Source organism: Scyliorhinus canicula, chromosome 16 (genome assembly GCF_902713615.1).
Source record: "Scyliorhinus canicula chromosome 16, sScyCan1.1, whole genome shotgun sequence".
Classification (NCBI taxonomy): Eukaryota; Metazoa; Chordata; class Chondrichthyes; order Carcharhiniformes; family Scyliorhinidae; genus Scyliorhinus; species Scyliorhinus canicula.
This window is the reverse complement of record NC_052161.1, coordinates 59,524,121-59,542,018: the sequence shown is the minus strand read 5'-3', so window position 1 is coordinate 59,542,018 and position 17,898 is coordinate 59,524,121. Positions and strand designations below refer to the sequence as shown.

At 45.9% G+C, this 17,898-nt stretch overlaps 1 protein-coding gene across 1 annotated transcript in view; it reads left to right on the top strand.

Moving 5' to 3' along the window:
- LOC119950815 (interferon-induced protein with tetratricopeptide repeats 5-like) overlaps positions 1-17,898 on the top strand; it is a 41,148-nt gene that overhangs the window by 16,353 nt on the left and 6,897 nt on the right. The window contains exon 2 of the mRNA XM_038773637.1: positions 8,932-9,074. Coding sequence (XP_038629565.1) covers positions 9,070-9,074 — 5 coding nt within the window. The 5' untranslated portion in view covers positions 8,932-9,069. The remainder of the gene's footprint in view (positions 1-8,931; positions 9,075-17,898) is intronic.

Here is a 17,898-nt window from a genome sequence, read left to right as displayed (position 1 = left end):
GAATTAAAGTGTAATTTAATAGAAACAATTTTTAATTTTCTACTCACATGCAACTGACTGACCAGGCAACATTCCCTCAGTCACCAACTGAATTGTTACCTCATTCCAACCCTCAGCCGTACTTGCATTGACTGAAATCATTTCTTCTAATCCACCAGACTGACCTTTAATTTCGTTGAGACATCTTACCTGATCAAATGCGAGTGATTAGACTGTTAGCAGAATACGAGACAGAGGAAAATCGATATGGCGAGTTGTATCTACACATACCATGGGCCCATTTCCTTTTTCCCCTTCCGAGAGCTGTCCAATTCTGATTTCGCAAATGAAAGGCAAGCGTCTAGAGAAATCCCCGATTTCGGCACCAAATGTTAATTCCTGAATCTTTGTGGCCGGTCTGGACTCAATAAAATCTGAGATGGATTTGCAGGTATCATATCATTTAATAATAACTAACTTGCAAGGCTGACTCAATCCGTGGGACCTCAGGACACACACACTGTCTTCTGAGAGCCCAGGATAAAGAGAACCTCAGGACAAAGGAACACTGGAGATATACTTCAAATTACATCAAAATTCGCATACAAACTTCCCATTGGTCATTTTATACACCTTCTGACCTGGCCATATATCCTGATTGGCTCACTTCACATTTTCCCAATCCTGGCCGCTTGTTACTCAGCATCCTTTTCACTATTCTCTCCATGAGGCAAAGCTCCCCTCCCCCTTCCTAGCCATGCTGTGCTCATCCCTTTGTTCTCTGTCTGTGAACTCATTACCCTCAGGGTCCTATTGTCCATCATATTCATTTGTTCACTTCCTCATGTGCACCCCTTTCTCAACTTTTCCGTTTGACTGCAGATAGTGTGGGCTGGAAGTGACGTGTTTGAACTGATATGACTGGGCAAACAGAGACCATTCATGGCTGCTGAAGCACGGGCCATTGTCATTCATGACAGTGAGTGGGATACCATGCCTGGAGAACGTCTCCTTACAGGCCTTGATGATGGTCCGAGATGTGAGGTCTGAGAGCTTCTCGACTTCAGGGTAATTGGAAAAGTAATCAATGATTAACACGTAATCACGACCATTTGCATGAACAAGGTCGATGCCAACCTTGGACCACGGAGAGGTTTCGATTTCATGCTGCTGAAATGTCTCATTTAAGCAGCATCTCGCACAGTTAAGGACCATGTTCGCGATGTCCTGGCTGATCCCGGGCCAGTAGACAGCCTGCCTGGCTCTGCGTCTGCACTTTTTCACACCCAGGTGGCCCTCGTGGATTTGATGGAGCACCAAGCTCTGGAGACTGTGTGGAATTACAATCCGGTACAGTTTGAGGAGAATACCATCAACCTCTGTCAGGTTGTCCTTTACATTGAAAAACTGCGGGCACTGCCCTTTTTGCCAGCCATTGTCTCGGTGTTGCATAACACGCTGCAAGAGGGATTCTTTGGTTGTCTTCTCTCGAATACAAATCACCTTCTCATCTGATGCCGGGAGGGTGCTCGCACACAGCTGCACCTGTGACTCAACCTGTGACTCAATTTTCCGGATGACGTTCGGTGGTTCACTCGGCACGATGATGGAGCGGGACAGTGTATCAGCAATGATGAGCTCCTTGCCAGGCGTGTAGACCAGGTCAAAGTCGCACCTTCTGAGTTTGAGGAGGATGCGCTGCAACTGAGGCGTCATGTCATTAAGGTCCTTGTGGATAATGTGGGCCAGGGGCCTGTGATCCGTCTCGACTGTGAATGTCGGCAGGCCATAGACATAGTCGTGAAACTTGAGAATGCCAGTGAGAAGGCGCAGGCATTCCTTCTCGATTTGTGCATACCTTCGTTCAGTGGGCGTCATTGCCCTTGATGTGGAGGCAACTGGTGCCCAGGATGAAGTGTCAGTGTGTTGCAGCAGGACCGCACCGATGCCATCCTGGCTCGCATCTGTTGCGATTTTCATTTCCCTGTCTGGGTCGAAAAATGCCAATACGGGTGCAGTGGTGAGTTTCGCTTTCAGCTCCAACCACTCTGCCTGATGGGCCGCCTTCCACTCGAAGGCAGTGGACTTCTTCACAAGGTTTCGTAGGGCCGTGATGTGTGAGGCCATGTTTGGGATGAACTTGCCCAGAAAATTGACCATGCCCAGGAAGCGCAATACCGCCTTCTTGTCTTCCGGGACCTTCATGGCTGCGATGGCCTTGACCTTGTCTGTGTCGGGGCACACGCCCTGCTGAGAGATCTGGTCTCCTAGGAACTTGAGTGTCGACATGCCAAAGCAATATTTGGCCCTGTTCAGCTTCAGGCCATTGGCATGGACACGGCGGATTACCTGCTGGAGACAGGAAACATACTTTCAGGGGTCGTGGACCATATGATGACATCGTCCACGTACACACAAACCCCTTCGATACCCTCCATCATCTGCTTCATGATGCGATGAAATATCTCCGATGCCGAGACGATGCCGAACAGCATACGGTTATAGCAGTACCTGCCAACCGGTGTGTTGAAGGTGCAGAGCCTTCTGCCAGTCTCATCCAGCTAGATTTGCCAGAATCCATGTGACAATCTAACTTCGTGAAAAACCGTGCAGGTGCCATCTCACTGGTGAGTTCCTCCCGCTTCGGGATGAGGTAGTGTTCACGCATTATATTTTGGTTGAAATCCTTGGGATCAATGCAGATGCGCAGATCTCCAGAGGGTTTTTTAACCACCACCATCGATCTGACCCAGTCAGTCGGTTTGGCTACCCTGGAAATGATCCCCTGCTGCTGCAGCTCCTTGAGCTGTTCCTTCAGGCGCTCCTTCAGCGGAGCCAGGACCCGGCGTGGTGCATGGACCACTGGCTTGGCATCAGGTCGCAGTAGGATCTTGTACCGATATGGCAAAGTTCCCTTCCCATCAAACACATCTGGATACTGAGCGAGGATGTCGTCAATGCCAGTTTGAAGATCCACGTTGCAGGATGTCGTTGAATAAACCCGCTGCACCAGGTTGAGCTTTTTGCAGGCATGCGGGCCCAGTAGGGATGCCCTGTCCAGCTTGACAATTACAAACCTTAGCCGTGCATGGGTACTCCGGTTGGAGACGAGTAGATGGGAGGACCCCAGTGCCATGATGGCATTACCGTTAGAGTCCAGGAGCTGGCAGGCTGCTGGAAGGACCTTGGGGGGCTTCATGATGAGTTTGAAGTCTGCCAGTGAGAGGGGATTGGCAGAAGCACCTGTGTCCAGCTTTAACTGGATGGAGCAGTGGTTGACCTGCATCACCGCATGCCATTTGTCCTCCGAATCCACAGCGAGGGTGGACTAAATGTGAGATGAGTTAGATGTGACATGTTCACGTGTGGTAATGATGCCCACTTGGTAGGGGGACTCCAGGGACTTGTCCTCTGGATCCGTTGTACTGCCAGGATCAGAATCGTGCCATCGTCGTTGCACATTCTGGACGCGCCGTCATTGGAATTGGAAGCACTGGCCTCTGACTGGTGGTGCAGACCTGCACAAGACTGCATAGTGTCCAGGCTTCCTGCAGTTTAAACATCACCTGTCTCTTGCAGGGCAGTGTCCCTTTAAGTGGACATTGCCACAGTTCGGGCAGGTCATGACATCGGCGTTGTGACGCGGTATATGTCGTAGCACATGCGCAGTGCATTCGGTAGACATCTGCACCTGCGCAGTGTGGGTGTCGGCCGCTTCGTTATCCCGTTCGCATCGCGCATGCGTGGGGCTCCGGGAAAAGTGCGTGAAATGGCCGCTGTCTTCAATGCTGAGGCACTGCATCCAGGAAATGGCCTGCACACTCACTGCCTCGTGGGAGGCAAGTTTCTCTTTTTCAGCCGATTTGTATTGGCAATATCGATTTTTTGTGCGTTCATGCACTGTGCATGTTTCAATCGCGACTGGCAGGGTCATATGCTTGATGTTTATGAGATGTTCTCTCAGAGGATCAGAGTGAACTCCAAACACGATTTGGTCTCTGATCATGGATCAGCAATGTCACCAAAGTTGCAGGACAGCACTAGCAGGTGGAGGCTAGTTAAGAAGGCATTGAAAGATTCATCTTTATCTTGAAGACGTTGTTTGAATATGTAGCGCTCGAAGATTTCATTGGTGTCCACTTCACAGTGACTATCGTACTTGTCCAGGATGGTCTGAAACTTTGTCTTGGACTGGCCTTCAGTGAGGTTAAACGAGTTGAAGAGTTCGATGGCTTCCCCGCTGTTGAGAGGAGAAGCGCGATTTTTCTTGCATCAGACGCACCCTCGAGGTCTGAGGCTTCGATGTACAGCAGAAACTTTTGCTTGAATATCTGCCAGTTGGCACTGAGATTACCGGAGGCCCTGAGCCAGTGAGGAGCCTGAATCTTCTCCATGGTGCCTGGATACATTTGCTGGTCATCACGGAACAGACTGAGGTAAGCCACCTTAAATTAGTAGTCACCTGGTATCATGTCGTGTTAGGTACACTGGTCTAACACTGGCTGCAACTGGATGCAACTTAGATCAGAAAGATACTCCAGACCTTGAAGTTAATTCAATCAGGTTTATTGAACTCATAGCACAGTTAGCACAGTTCTCTATGAGTTCGACTCTCTGCTAACTTAAGTGTGGTTACTCTGTCTGACTGAACCAGACTAGCTCTTAGCCACGTGGTGGAGGTGTGAGATTGTAACAACACCCTTGACTGACTCTCTAGATGTTCATCAGTGGAAAGAGGCGAAGTGTGAGTGCCTTGTGTCTTTTATAGTCAGATCCCACCCCTGAGTTCCCTGCCTGCTTATTGGTCATGTCTTGATCTCTGTGTCCATTAGCTGCTTGTCTGTATATCATTATGTGTGTGTCTGCACATCAAGACATCCTGCTGTTGGGTAGGTGTACAGCCAAAGGTGATGGGGATTAGGATCGGCTGGACACTCTCACAGTCACTTAGGTGGATGGCCGTTGGCTGTCCATCTGCTGGTGCGCCTCCCTGTGGTTGCCTGAGGGCCCCTGCCTGACTTTCTGAAAAGAAGGAGAACCTGATGGGAGGTCAAGATGCCCTGCCATGTTCCTGCCTCATCATTGATGGATCCCACTAATACTTATGACAATGGAGTATAGTTCCGAGTGTAAATTCCGCAGGATCTGTTGGACGAAGGCCTCCAATGCAATCGCCACCCTCCCTATGGTAACCTCACAGCCCTTGCATATCGGCGCCACAGCAGAATGCCGTTGGGATTCTCTATCCTTCGTTATCATCTGCTGACTGCCTCTCGCAACTCTGCCTGATCTTCCACTGTTTTTATGCATCTCAAGCATGTTTGACTGGGTCGTGTCCAGAGGCGCATCATTAAAATTGGACTCAGCAGGTGTCCGATCTCCAACAGTCTTCCAAGTGCCAGGGACCTGGGCTGTCACTGATTCTGACAGAGGAGCAGAATTAGACCATTCAGCACATCGAGTCTGCTCCGCCATTCAATCATGGCTGATACGTTTCTCATCCCCATTCTTGCCTTCTCCCCATAACCCTGATCCCTTTGTTGATTAAGAGCCTATCTATCTCTGTCTTAAAGACACTCAGTGATTTGGCCTCCACAGCCTTCTGCGGCAAAGAGTTCCACAGATTCACCACCCTCTGGCTGAAGGAATTCCTCCTCATCTCTGTTTTAAAGGGTCGTCCCTTCAGTCTGAGGCTTTGCCCTTGGGTTCTAGTTTTCCCTACCAGTGGAAGCATCTTCGCTATGTCCACTCAATCCAAGTTTCTCAGTGTCCTGTAAATTTCAGCAAGCTTCCCCCTCATCCTTCCAAACTCCAACGAGTACAGACTCAGAGTCCTCAACCGCTCCTCATGTGCCAAGCTTTTCATTCCAGGGATCATTCTTGTGAACCTCCTCTGGATGCTTTCTGTGAGGTATTCTCCAGAATGTGACCCTGAGGCTACTCTACAACTGGGACCCAGCGAGGTACATGTGCCGCTGAGCTGGTGGAGCGGCCAGGTGAATGTAGTGATGGGTCTTTCTCAACAGAATCCTCAGCTTCCTCGCCTGAGGTGACCTTTTTTAGAATTCATTATGGGGTGTGAGTGTTGCTGGCAGGCCAGCATTTATTGTCCATCTCTAATTGCCCTTGAACTTAAGTCACCCACATTGCTGTGGATCTAGCAGCACAAAAAGACCACAAAGCTAAGGATACCAGATTTCCTTCCTTAAAAGGATGTTATTAAACCAGATGGGTTTTTATGACAATTAACAATGGTTTCCAGGTCATCGTTTTATTTCCAAATTTTTTTATTGATTGAAATTTCACCATTTGCCATGGTGGGATTTGAACCCATACCATCAGCAAATTACCCTGTGTATCTGTGTATCCCATGACAATACCTCCCCTAACAGCTCCTGGAGCTTTCCATGGGTTTGAGAGTATCTCTGTGTTTCCACACACCATTTATCAGAGCCGCCAGAGAATTATTGCAAAACCATGGAGCAACCTTCTTTTTTGCCTCTGCCATATCCACACGCCTTCTTCTAAAAGCTGAGCTGGAGAGAGCGAGGGTGGCATTTAAATATGTCTCATGGACCTCGGAGCCTATTGGGTGACAGGGGGACAGACAATTCAATTCACAACCTGCCAAATAATTACGAGAGAAACTCATCTATGCATAATTGATGAGCAAATGAGCGCAAAATCAGTTCCCAATATGCCACCCAGTGAGAAACACACTGCGGAATCCACCCAGCACCGCACTTAGTTTCAAAAATCCTGCCCATCGACCTACAATGTTAACTCCATTGCTCTGTCCACATATGCTGTTGAGTATTTCCAGCATGTTGTGCTCAATTGGAAGCAGTGAGGTTAACAGACAACTTCAGCAGCTCCTCTGAGTCCCTCAAGGGCCAACACAGAGCAGGTTGGACGATACCCAGGAAAGTCTGTTTCCTAAAGATCATCATTCCCTCAGTGAAGGGCAACTCAGAAGGGGGAAGGAGGCTAAAAGATCGAAAAATGGTTAAAATGGGTCATTTTTTTTGGAACTTCACATTTGCAGGCACAAAAAAGGAATTTTAACATGGAGGAGTCCATGGGCTGGGAGGGGGTGGGATGGGAGGTTAAGACTGCTGTAATCAATAATTCATTGGGAAGTAGTCTCCAAATCATCAAGTAACTCTAGAGCTGTTGATGGATAAAGTAAATCATTGAGGAGCAGCAGACAGCATAAGATGCAGCAACAAGCTTTCCAAAAGCACTGAGCTAAGTGCTTTCAGCAAGAATAGAGCAGTCCCTCTCAAGTATGAATGGGATGATTTTACGGGGCACTGCGCCAATGTCACATCAAATCTCTCTCTGTTACAAGCGGGTGAGGACACATGCCAGCCTTTCTCTCCCACTTCTCCATTGATTGTAACAGAGATTTTCTGTAATTTATAAGGATGAAGGAGTTAATTCAATGTCTGTACTTAATGATTTACAGGATGATTGCAAAGAATTTAATCCGACAGGCTATCTGAATTTAAACACAAAGGGGTTCATCTTTATTCGGCTAAACACCCTCCCAAGTAAAAAATATAAAGCGATTTTAAAAGATAAACCCATGTGTGGACTTTCGCAACATAAACACAAGCATGCAAAATTATAGGTTATAAAATAGAGGATGCTATCTTTCCGCCAAATTAAGATTCAACGATAAGACGTGGAAAAAGTAGAGTTCACTGTTTAGGAGTCCATTGCTGGTGTCCCTGGGTGAAGCATGGTGGTTTTGAAATTCAAGTGAGGTTAAAACTGATGTAAACTGGAATTTCTGGAGACAGTCTCTATTAAACAATAATTTGCCATTTCTAAAGGTTGGTGCTGATGTTGCTTAGGTTCCTTTCAATTGAACATTTCTATCTCTGTGGAGGATTCCAAAATACAACAGAGATGGGGCTTCAAACTTGAGGGGAAAAAAGAGAAGATGGTGTTGCTTGTCAACTTGCAGATTTCTTCTTCTGAACTGCCAAAAACAAACAGAATGTGGTAATGAAAATGATGTGGAGATGCCGGCGTTGGACTGGGGTGAGCACAGTAAGAAGTCTTACAACACCAGGTTAAAGGTTCACCTGAGGAAGGAGCTGCGCTCCGAAAGCTCGTGTTTGAATCAAACCTGTTGGACTTTAACCTGGTGTTGTAAGACTTCTTACTGTGGTAATGAAAGGCCTGTGACCTCTCTCTCAACAATGACTAGTCCACAGGAAATAACTGATTAGCTCATGCCTGGAAAGACCTTGACTAGTTATGGCTTAAGTGATTAATTTGTTTGATGTCCCAGTCACACCTTCTGTATAGTCTATTCTCCCCTGAGATGAACTGAGGAGAGAACATACCAATATCTTCGATATAACCATTATTCAGTAGGTTTTCTGTCTCTGCTTTGAAGGAAGTTTTATACAAATGTAAATGACAAGAGCCAGTCGTATGTTTCAGTTCATTTTTGAAGTAATCCTTGATATCACAAGGTATTAAATTTCATAGAAAGTTTATCTTGGCATGCCGTAACCACAGTGGAAACTTCCAGCAACTGATCAACTTACCAGAAGTTCCAATTAACCTGTGGCAGCAATGTTAAGTCAATGCCTTTGCTTGCTTGGAAAAGTCCTTTTAAAGAAGTTCAATATATATTATCACCAGCAAATCAAATTAATGATGAATATCCCAGATGCACATGCCACATCAGCATGATATTACATTGAAGAGCATAATATAAGTCTGATCAAAAAAATAACTGGAGCTGACTGCCAGAGGAGGTCAAGTTGAGATCAACAAAAATGCTTGGGCTGTTTGAGTCACGTGATAGTTTCCAATTAGCTCCATGGAATCCGGCGAGAACACACAATGGTCACTGCGTAGGCATCACTGTTTTTTGGATGGAAACATTGTTTTTTGAGTTTAATTTCCGGTTGAATTTCTGCTCACATTCAGGAAATGATGTCAAACTATTCATCACAGGACCGATAAATAAGCTGAAAAATAACAAACACTCTTCTCGGTTAACTCACCATTCCAAGGAGATTTGAAGCTGAAGCAAGGATCCAACACATTGCCCATCAGATCAGCATTATGAGGTAACCACCATCGGAATTTCTTTCATATTGAAAGTTGCGTCAGACTATTGAACAAGGAACTTGTTAAAGAAATTAGCATACATGACGAAGCAATTAAAATGTGTGTGGAGCTGGATTTACTTCTTAATAATGAAAAGGGATGAGGCTGGCCATGATTAGCGATGGTCAGGAAACAAATTGTTTTCATTTTTTTATATTAATTAATCATTCAAATTCAAATGTTTCTATTTGACCTCCATGAATGTACAAATCACATTTTATGTTTGTATCTCACAAAGCCCTCTAGCCGTTTGCAGTCTGATGACAAAGAAATACTTTCCAGTCCAAGGTGGGCTAAATAGGGTTTACTAATGTATAATGGTGATTTTCAGCACTTACGTATGTATAAATGAAAGCAATCGGAGTGAGAGTACAGCATGGGCTGGGTTGGACAGGAGTGAATTTAATAGGGAATGTATTATGGAATATAGATGAGGAGTTCCAGCTTCAAATCGGGAAGAGAAGGAAAAGGGTTTGCTGAAATTGAAAATGACAGTGGAGGATAAGAAAACTCACATAAACTGGGACGTAAAGACAGGCACCGTAGTTTGAACTGGGTAGCAAAGGGTGGGACGTCAGTATGAACTGAGTGAGGAGCCTTGGAAAGCTATGCTGCGGGATTCTCCGTAGGCAGGATCCTTTGTTTCTCCGGCAGCGCACCCACGCCTGCGGATTTCCCGACGGTGTGGGGTGGCCACAATGGTAAACCCCATTGGCTGGCTGCGGGCTCGCAGAATCCCGCTGCCGGTGGGGAGTGTGCCACACTGGAAAACGGGGCTGCTGGGACGGAGAATCCGGCCCTTCATTTTTCCTGTGCATCAACGGAGGAGGAACTGAATGTTTCAGATGCTGAATGGGTTACTGATCATGTTTGCTGCATGGTCTTAGCTGGTGTTGAGCTGTTTGAGTGTTGCAACACCAGGTAAAAGTCCAACAGGTTTGTTTCAAATCACTAGCCTTCAGAGCACTGCTCCTTCCTCTGGTGAGTGTTGTTGGAGTTGCATTCAACCAGTCAGGTTGGGAGTATTCCATCAGACTCCTCACTTGTGCTTTGTAGATGGTGGACAGGTTTGGGGAAATCAGAAGCAGGGTTACTCACTGCAGATGAGTTGTTCTCTGACCTGCTCTTGTAATTGACAGTATCTATGTGGCTAGTCAATGATAACCACCAGGACTTTTATGGTGGGAAATTCAGTGATGATAACATCTTTGAATTGTCAAAGAGAAATGCTTAGGTCCTCTCTTGTCGAAGGTGATCATCAACCTGGCACTTGAGTGATGCAAATATTAATTAGCCCAAGCAAGGATGTTGTCCAGATCTTGTTGAATGTGAGCATGGACTGCTTCATTACCTGAGGAGTTTCAAATCTAACTAAACACTGTGCAATCATCTGAGAACACACCCACATATGACCTTTTGGTGAAGGAAAGGTCAACGATGGATGACACTTGACCTTTCGACCCCCTGGATTGACCTCACAACTCAAATTGTAAGTCCTTGTTGAGGACAGCAATCCTCATCATCAATTCAATTTTTCAGAAGTGCAAGGATAGAAATTCTGATTACGAACCACATTTTCTGAAGCAGATTTGTTCAATAAATGATGAGCAAGATCCATCATAAAGTTAGAGAAACAGACACTTAAACTTCAACAGTTCTACTAGACATGGCAAAATATTTACAAATTCTGATGTGGGGCAAATAATCCAGACAATTTTTTATAATTTTTTTATGATGTCAATAAGGTTGAGGTTATTTATAATCCCCATTTCTTGTTTATATTAAATTATCGTCATGAAATGTTACCAATACTTGTTTTAAAGTTTACATTTTGATGAAACAGACTCCTCCAAATCTGTTTTATTGTTAAGTATTATCAAAAGGAAAACTCATTACTGACAACAGAAATATTGTCAGATTACAATACACAGTTAATAAAGGCCAGAAATTCACCCCGAATTGCATTGCTTATCTGTACCTGCACTTTCATTCAATATACCATTATTGTTTTCAAGAGTTCACCTTTGTAATCCTGCCTTTGAGGAATTTGATTCCCCCAACAATCCAGCTTATTTGCCTGAGTCTCCTATCCCCCTGTGATTGACCACACTGCTCACCATGCCCCTGCTCCACACCAACACAGACTCTTCTTGTCCTTTGGCCTCATAGTGCAGTTCCCTTCCCAACTATAAGACAAGACAGTGTTATGGGTATGCCTTTAGAGAGCCCCAAAGTGTATCGTGGAGTTCATCTGACCCACAATTTTTAATAGATTGTGGTTATGGGGAGCACACGGCCCTACTCTGCAAGTGTAATGCAACAGAAATCTACAGTACTTTTAAATTAAAACACTGTTTATTTACAAAACCAGTTAACATTTTATAAACCCACAGTAAACATCTTAACAACTATCAATACCAATAAATCCCCCAAGGAATACAGTACTCTCTAAGTAACTCTTAATTTTTCCTTGCAACATCAGAAAAATATCAGGTTTAACTTCACTACTGAGAACAGTTGCCACTTTGAAATCACCAAATGAACATTCATAAGCTTGCGGAGATTCATACACATCTTGCTGTGACTGCAGCTTCTCCAAATCTAAAACGAAACTGAACACACCCTGCAGCAGACAGCCCAAAGCGAAAATAAAAGCAGACGGACAACCCAGTTCCACCCACACTCTGACATCACTGATAAACACACATTTCTTAAAGGTACATCCATTACAGATATTTTAATAAACACCCATTTCTTAAAGGTACTCTCACATGACAACAGCCAGTCAGGAATCTGATTAGCGATGTAGCATACATGCTTTTGACATATAACACCATGACATGAGGGAAAATCCTGACTTTGGATTTCCTGTGCTTTCAGGGCACACCACCAACACAAAATTAATCCTGCTCAGTCACATGATTAAATTTTAATGCATGGTTCTTTAGGTTACCTTAGTGACGGGTCTTCTTTCCTGCTTCAAGGATATATATGTTCTTACCACACATGTTAGAAAAATGTTGGCCCCTTGGAAGATGATATAGGTGAGTTAATCGTGTGGAACACAGAAATGGCACAGATGCTAAATTGATACGTTGCCTCAGTTTTCACGGTGGAGGACACAAGAACCAATACTATACGAATGGGCAATTCAGAGGTAATAGAAAAGATGGAACTAACAATCTGCATCAATTGAGAAACGGTATTCAACAACTATTGGGATTGAGGACAGACAATTCTCAGGGCCTGATGTCTACATCATAGGGTGTTAAGGGAAGTGGCAGCAGAGATAGTGGATCCATTGGTTATGATATTCCAAAATTCCATGGACACGGAAAGGTTCCAGTGGATTGGGAAAATGCTAACATAATACCCTCATTCAGAAAGGGAGGGAGGCAGAATGTGGAAAATTACAGACCAATTAGCTTAACATCTGTTGTTGGAAAATTGTTAAAATCTATTATCAAGGACATAATATCAGGACATTTGGAAAGCCAAAGCACTATCCATCAGAGTCAGCATGGTTTTATGAAGGGAAGTCATGTTTGGCTAACTTGCTTGAGTTCTTTGAAGATGTAACAAGCAGAGTGGATAATGGGTTCCTGTAGATGTCGTATATCTGGACTTTTGGAAAATGTTTGATAAGGTGCCGCACAGAAGGTTAATTCATAAGGTGAGATCACTTGGAATTAGGGTAATTTATTATCTTGGATAGAAGACTGGCTAACAGACAGGAGACAGAGAGTCGGGATAAATGGCACTTTTTCATGGATGTCAAGATGTAACAAATGGGCTGCCACAGAATTCGGTCCTTGGGCTCCAGCTATTTACAATCTCTATTAATGACTTGGATCCAGGGATAGAAGGATCTATAGCCAAATTTGCAGATAACAGAAAAACAGGTGGGACAGTAAGTTGCAATGAGGAAATAAGAACCTTACAAATGGATATAGATAGATAGGAAGAGGGGGCCAAAAAGTGGCAGATGGAGTTCAATGCTGAGGTCCTCGATAAGTGTGAGGTCATTCATTTTGTTCGAAAAAGTGGAAAGGCAGCTTATTATCTAAATGGGGAGAGACTTCGGGGTGCTCCGATGCAGAGGGATCTGGGTGTCCTTGTGCATGAGTCACAGAAAACAAGCATGCAGGTACAGCAGATAATAAGAAAGCAAATGGAATGTTGGCATTTATAGCAAAAGGAATTGAGTATAAAGGTAAAGAAATGTTGTTGCAACTACACAAGGTGTTAGGTAAGATCGCACCTGGAGTATTGTGCACAGTTTTGGTTCCCTTATTTGAGGAAAGATGTAGTGGCATTGGAGGCAGTACAGAGGAGGTTCACTAGATTGATTCCAGAGATGAGGCGTTTGTCTAATGAGAAGAGATTGAATCGTTTAGGCCTATACTTTCTAAAGTTTAAAAGAATGAGGAGAGATCTAATTGAGGTATACAAGAAAAACTACTTCTCCCAAAGGATTGCAAATCTGTGGACTTTGCTACCCCAGTGTGAGTTGGATGCATCGATAGTGAGTAAATTTAAGGAGGAGTTAGATAGATTTTTAATTAGTAATGGGTTGAAGAGGTATGGAGAACGGGCAGGACGGTGGAGTTGAGGCCAGGATGGGATCTGCCATGATCACATTGAGGATGTTAGTCTCGAGAAACTAAATTGCCTGCTCCTGCTCCTAGGTCATGTGTTCTAGGGAGGCGAGGCTCTGGCTGATTTTGCAATCCAGCTCTTGGTCTGTAACATTGTAGGTAGCAGATGAGGAACATATCAGCCGTGATAAAATGACGGAGCAGACTCGATGGGCCAAATGGCCTAATTCTGCTCCTATATCTTATGACCTTATGAACTGATGGAAGTTGAGATAAGGTTTTCTAGTACTTTTGTAGTCAACAGGAAGAAGTAGTTGGATTAGTTGAACAAGCATTGCCAAAGTTTCCTGATTTACCGGATGTGCTTTGTTTGGCAATAAAACTATACAGAACAGAAGATGGTGAGGAAAAACCTGTGCAGCTGTTGGAAAAAGGATTAGAAGTTAACCCAGGCTGTACCGTCTTACACCATCAAATAGGTCAATGGTACAGAACCTAACTGAAACAATATGCATTATACAGGAAGCCAAGATCCTCACAAACCTCCATTTCAAGAGAAAGCTGAATTGATCATTCAATGCAACTACCATTTCCTTTTGTAACTCTTGTATGGAGAGATCATCTTTCTGTGACTAGAGATTCATGATCATTGAGACCAGGAGTCAGGAGCAGTCCCTAGCTAAAGAAACTAGAAGAAGGGAGAAGAATACGTTTCAGTTAGTCTGAGATGGACGTTAAGTGGCAATCTTTCATGGGCCACGTGAACGACTCAGAGTCTATCTCGTGAGAGCGCATGAACTCCAACCAATGAGGGAAAAGTGAAGGATTCTGGGAGAAGGAGCTTGTATAGTTAAACTTCATTGCATTTTCCAATAAACCTCTTTGTTTTTGAAACATAAAAACGTAGAAAATAGAAGAAGGAGGAGGCCATTTGGCCTTTCGAACCTATCTAGCATATTATGATCATGGCTGATCATCAAGTTCAATACCCTGATCCCGCCTTCCCCCCATATCCGTTGATCCCTTTAGCTTCAAGAGCTACATCTACTTCCTTCTTGAAATTACATATTTTGGCCTCGACTACTTTGTGGTAGTGAATTCCACAGATTCACCACTGTGAATTTCTCCTCACCTCAGTCCAGAAAGGTTTATCCCTTTACCTCAAACTATGACCTGTAGTTCTGGACAACCCCACCATCGGAAACATTGGGCGGGATTTTCCGATTCTGGGGCTAAGTGTTGACACCTAGGAGCAGCGATCCTCCCAGCCACAATGGACCAGCATGGCCACTTGACGCAGCTCCACCTGCCGATACAGGCCCCAGCATGGCCGTCGCGGGTCCGCACATGCGCGCGCGGCCGGCGCGAATCCACACATGTGCCTTTTCCGCGTCGGACCCTGGGCAACATGGCGGAGCCCTACAGGGCCCCGGAGCAGAGGAACATAGCCCCCCGCCCCCCCTGCAATTAGCCCGCCTGCCGATCAGTAGGTCCCAATCACGGGCCTGCCCACCGTGGAGGCCCCCCCCCCCCCCCCCCCTCCCCCACACCAGGATGGCCCCTGCAGCATGAATGCCGAGTTCCTGCCAGGTAGGACCACACGTGAATGACGCCGGCAGGACTCGGCTGAACTCGGCGGCTACTCAGCCCATCGAGTGGGGAGAATCGCCGGGGTGGGGGGGATGTGCGGTGACCGCGCCGATTCTCCGGTTGCCGCAGAATCGGCAATCCGGCATCTGATTTGCGTGATTTGCGCCCCCCCTAGCCGATTCTCCGACCAGGCGCAGGGTCGGGGAATCCTGCCCCCTCTTTCTGAATCTACCCTGTCTAATCCTGTTAGAATATTATAAGTTTCTATGAGATCCCCTCTCACTCTAAACTCCACTGAATATAATCCCAACAGACTCTCCTCATATGACATTCGTGCCATCCCAGGAATCAGCCTGGTAAACCTTCGCTGCACTGCTTCCATTGCAAGAACATCCTTCCTCAGATAGGGACACCAAAACTGCTCACAATACTCCAGGTGTGGCCTCACTAATGTTCTATACAGTTGCAGTAAAACATCTCTATTCCTATACTCAAATCCTCTCACTATGAAGGCCAACATACTGTTTGCCTTCTTCACTGCTTGCTGTACCTACGCATTTACTTTCAGCGATGGATGCACGAGGACACCAAGGTCTCGAGTTGCACAGTGCGCATCCCAGACAGACTAATGTGAAAATGTTGGCCAGGAGCTACGTCTGGTGAGAAGGTATTGACAAAGATATTGAGAACCTGGTTCGTCAGTGTGGTGAATGCATTCACCAGGAGATGTGGTGCCTGTGTAACCTTTAACCTTTAAGGATTGAGCTGGAACCCCGGTGGGCTCCGCCTCTGGCTCCGCCACCCCGGGACGGTATGTAGTCCTGCGCCCAGTGGGTGGCGCTCATTTGTACAGAAGTCGCTGGCAGGCTAGTTCTTGGTGTATTAAAGCCTTTGTTCACTTGTTCATATGGTCTCGCTGTGAATTGCTGGTATATCATTCAGTGTGACTTTCTGTCAGTCACAGTGACCTTTACTGCCTGTGGCTCATCTGCATTCATGGGAATGGCCAGGCTGTCCATGGGCAAGCTTACATATTGATTTCGCTGGTCCCTTCCCAGGAATAATATTCTTTTTTTGGAAGTGCCTGAGGATATTTTCTTTTAATGTATTTTATTACAACATGTATCAAAACAGGTTACAGCAAATAAGCACCCCAGGAAACATACTTCCCAGCAATCAACTATACAGTCTGTACAAATGTTTTCTCTTTTTCACTGCTCCCCCCCTCCGCGTGACGAACAGCTCCTCAAACATGGTCACAAACGTCCCCCATCTTTTCTCAAACCCCCGTGAAGAGCCCCTTAACTCATACTTTATCTTCTCCAACTGCAGAAGTCATGCAGGCCACCTGACCAAGCCGCTACCCCTGGTGCCGATGCCAAACCGACACTCCAGTAAAATTCACTGCGGTGCAATCAGAGAGGCGAAGGCCACGGAATCGGCCTTCCTCCTCGCCATGAGCAACCCCAAAACATGTGTATGTGATTTACCGGCCCCCACCCACCACTCACACTCATCTGCAACCCCCTGAAAGAACCCACTCATTCTCGCCTGAGTCATATGCACCCTGTGCACCACCTTAAACTGTATCAGGCTCATCCTTGTATAAGAGGAGGTTTTGTTTACCCTACGCAGTGCCGCACTCCATACTCCCCAATTGATCTGCCTTTCCAACGCCCCTTCCCATTTCCCCTTGATTTTCACCACCCGCTCACCTCCCTGCTCCCCAGCTACTTGTATATATCCCCAATTTTTCCCTCCTCTTCCACATCGAGAAGCAGCAGTCCCTCCATCAGGGTGTACCTGGCAGTCGAGGGAGCCCCCTCCAAACCTTTCATGCAAAATCCCTAACCTGCAGGTGCCTGAACTCACTCCCCCTCGGCAGCTCTCTCCCTTAGCTCCTCCAGACTGGCGAACCCTTCCTCCAAATACAGGTCTCCATCTTGGCCAGCCCCATTTCCCTCCACCTCCTGTATACACTATCCATCCCTCCCGGCTCAAATCCATGATTATTGTACAGTGGCAGTAACACAGGCGTCCCTTCCATCCTAAACTGCTTCCTCAACTAATTCCATATCTTCACCATGGACTGCACCACCGGGCTCCCTGAATACCTACTCGGAGCCACTGGCAATGCTGCTGCCACCATAGCCCTCAAACTAGAACCCTTACAAGATTCCCTCTCCATCCTAACCCTCTCGACCCCTTCTACTCCCCACTACCGCCGCACTTTGTCCACATTCGCCGGCCAGTAATAATAAAGCAGGTTCAGCAACGCCAACCCACCCTGTTGCCTCTGCCTCTGTAGCAGTGTCCTCCCCACCCTCGGCACCTTCCCCGCTCATACAAAGTCTGAAACGATCATGTCCAATTTCCGAAAAAAAGGCCTTTTGTATAAAGATTGGGAGAGCCTGAAAAATAAACAAGAACCTCGGCAGAATATTCATTTTCACCACTTTGACACTCCCCGCCAACGTCAAACGCAGTGTCCCACCTCTTAAGGTCTTCCCTGGCTTCCTCCATCAGCTTCATTAAGTTCCACTAATGGAGCCCCGTCCACTCCCACACTACCTGAATCCCCAAATACCTAAACCTA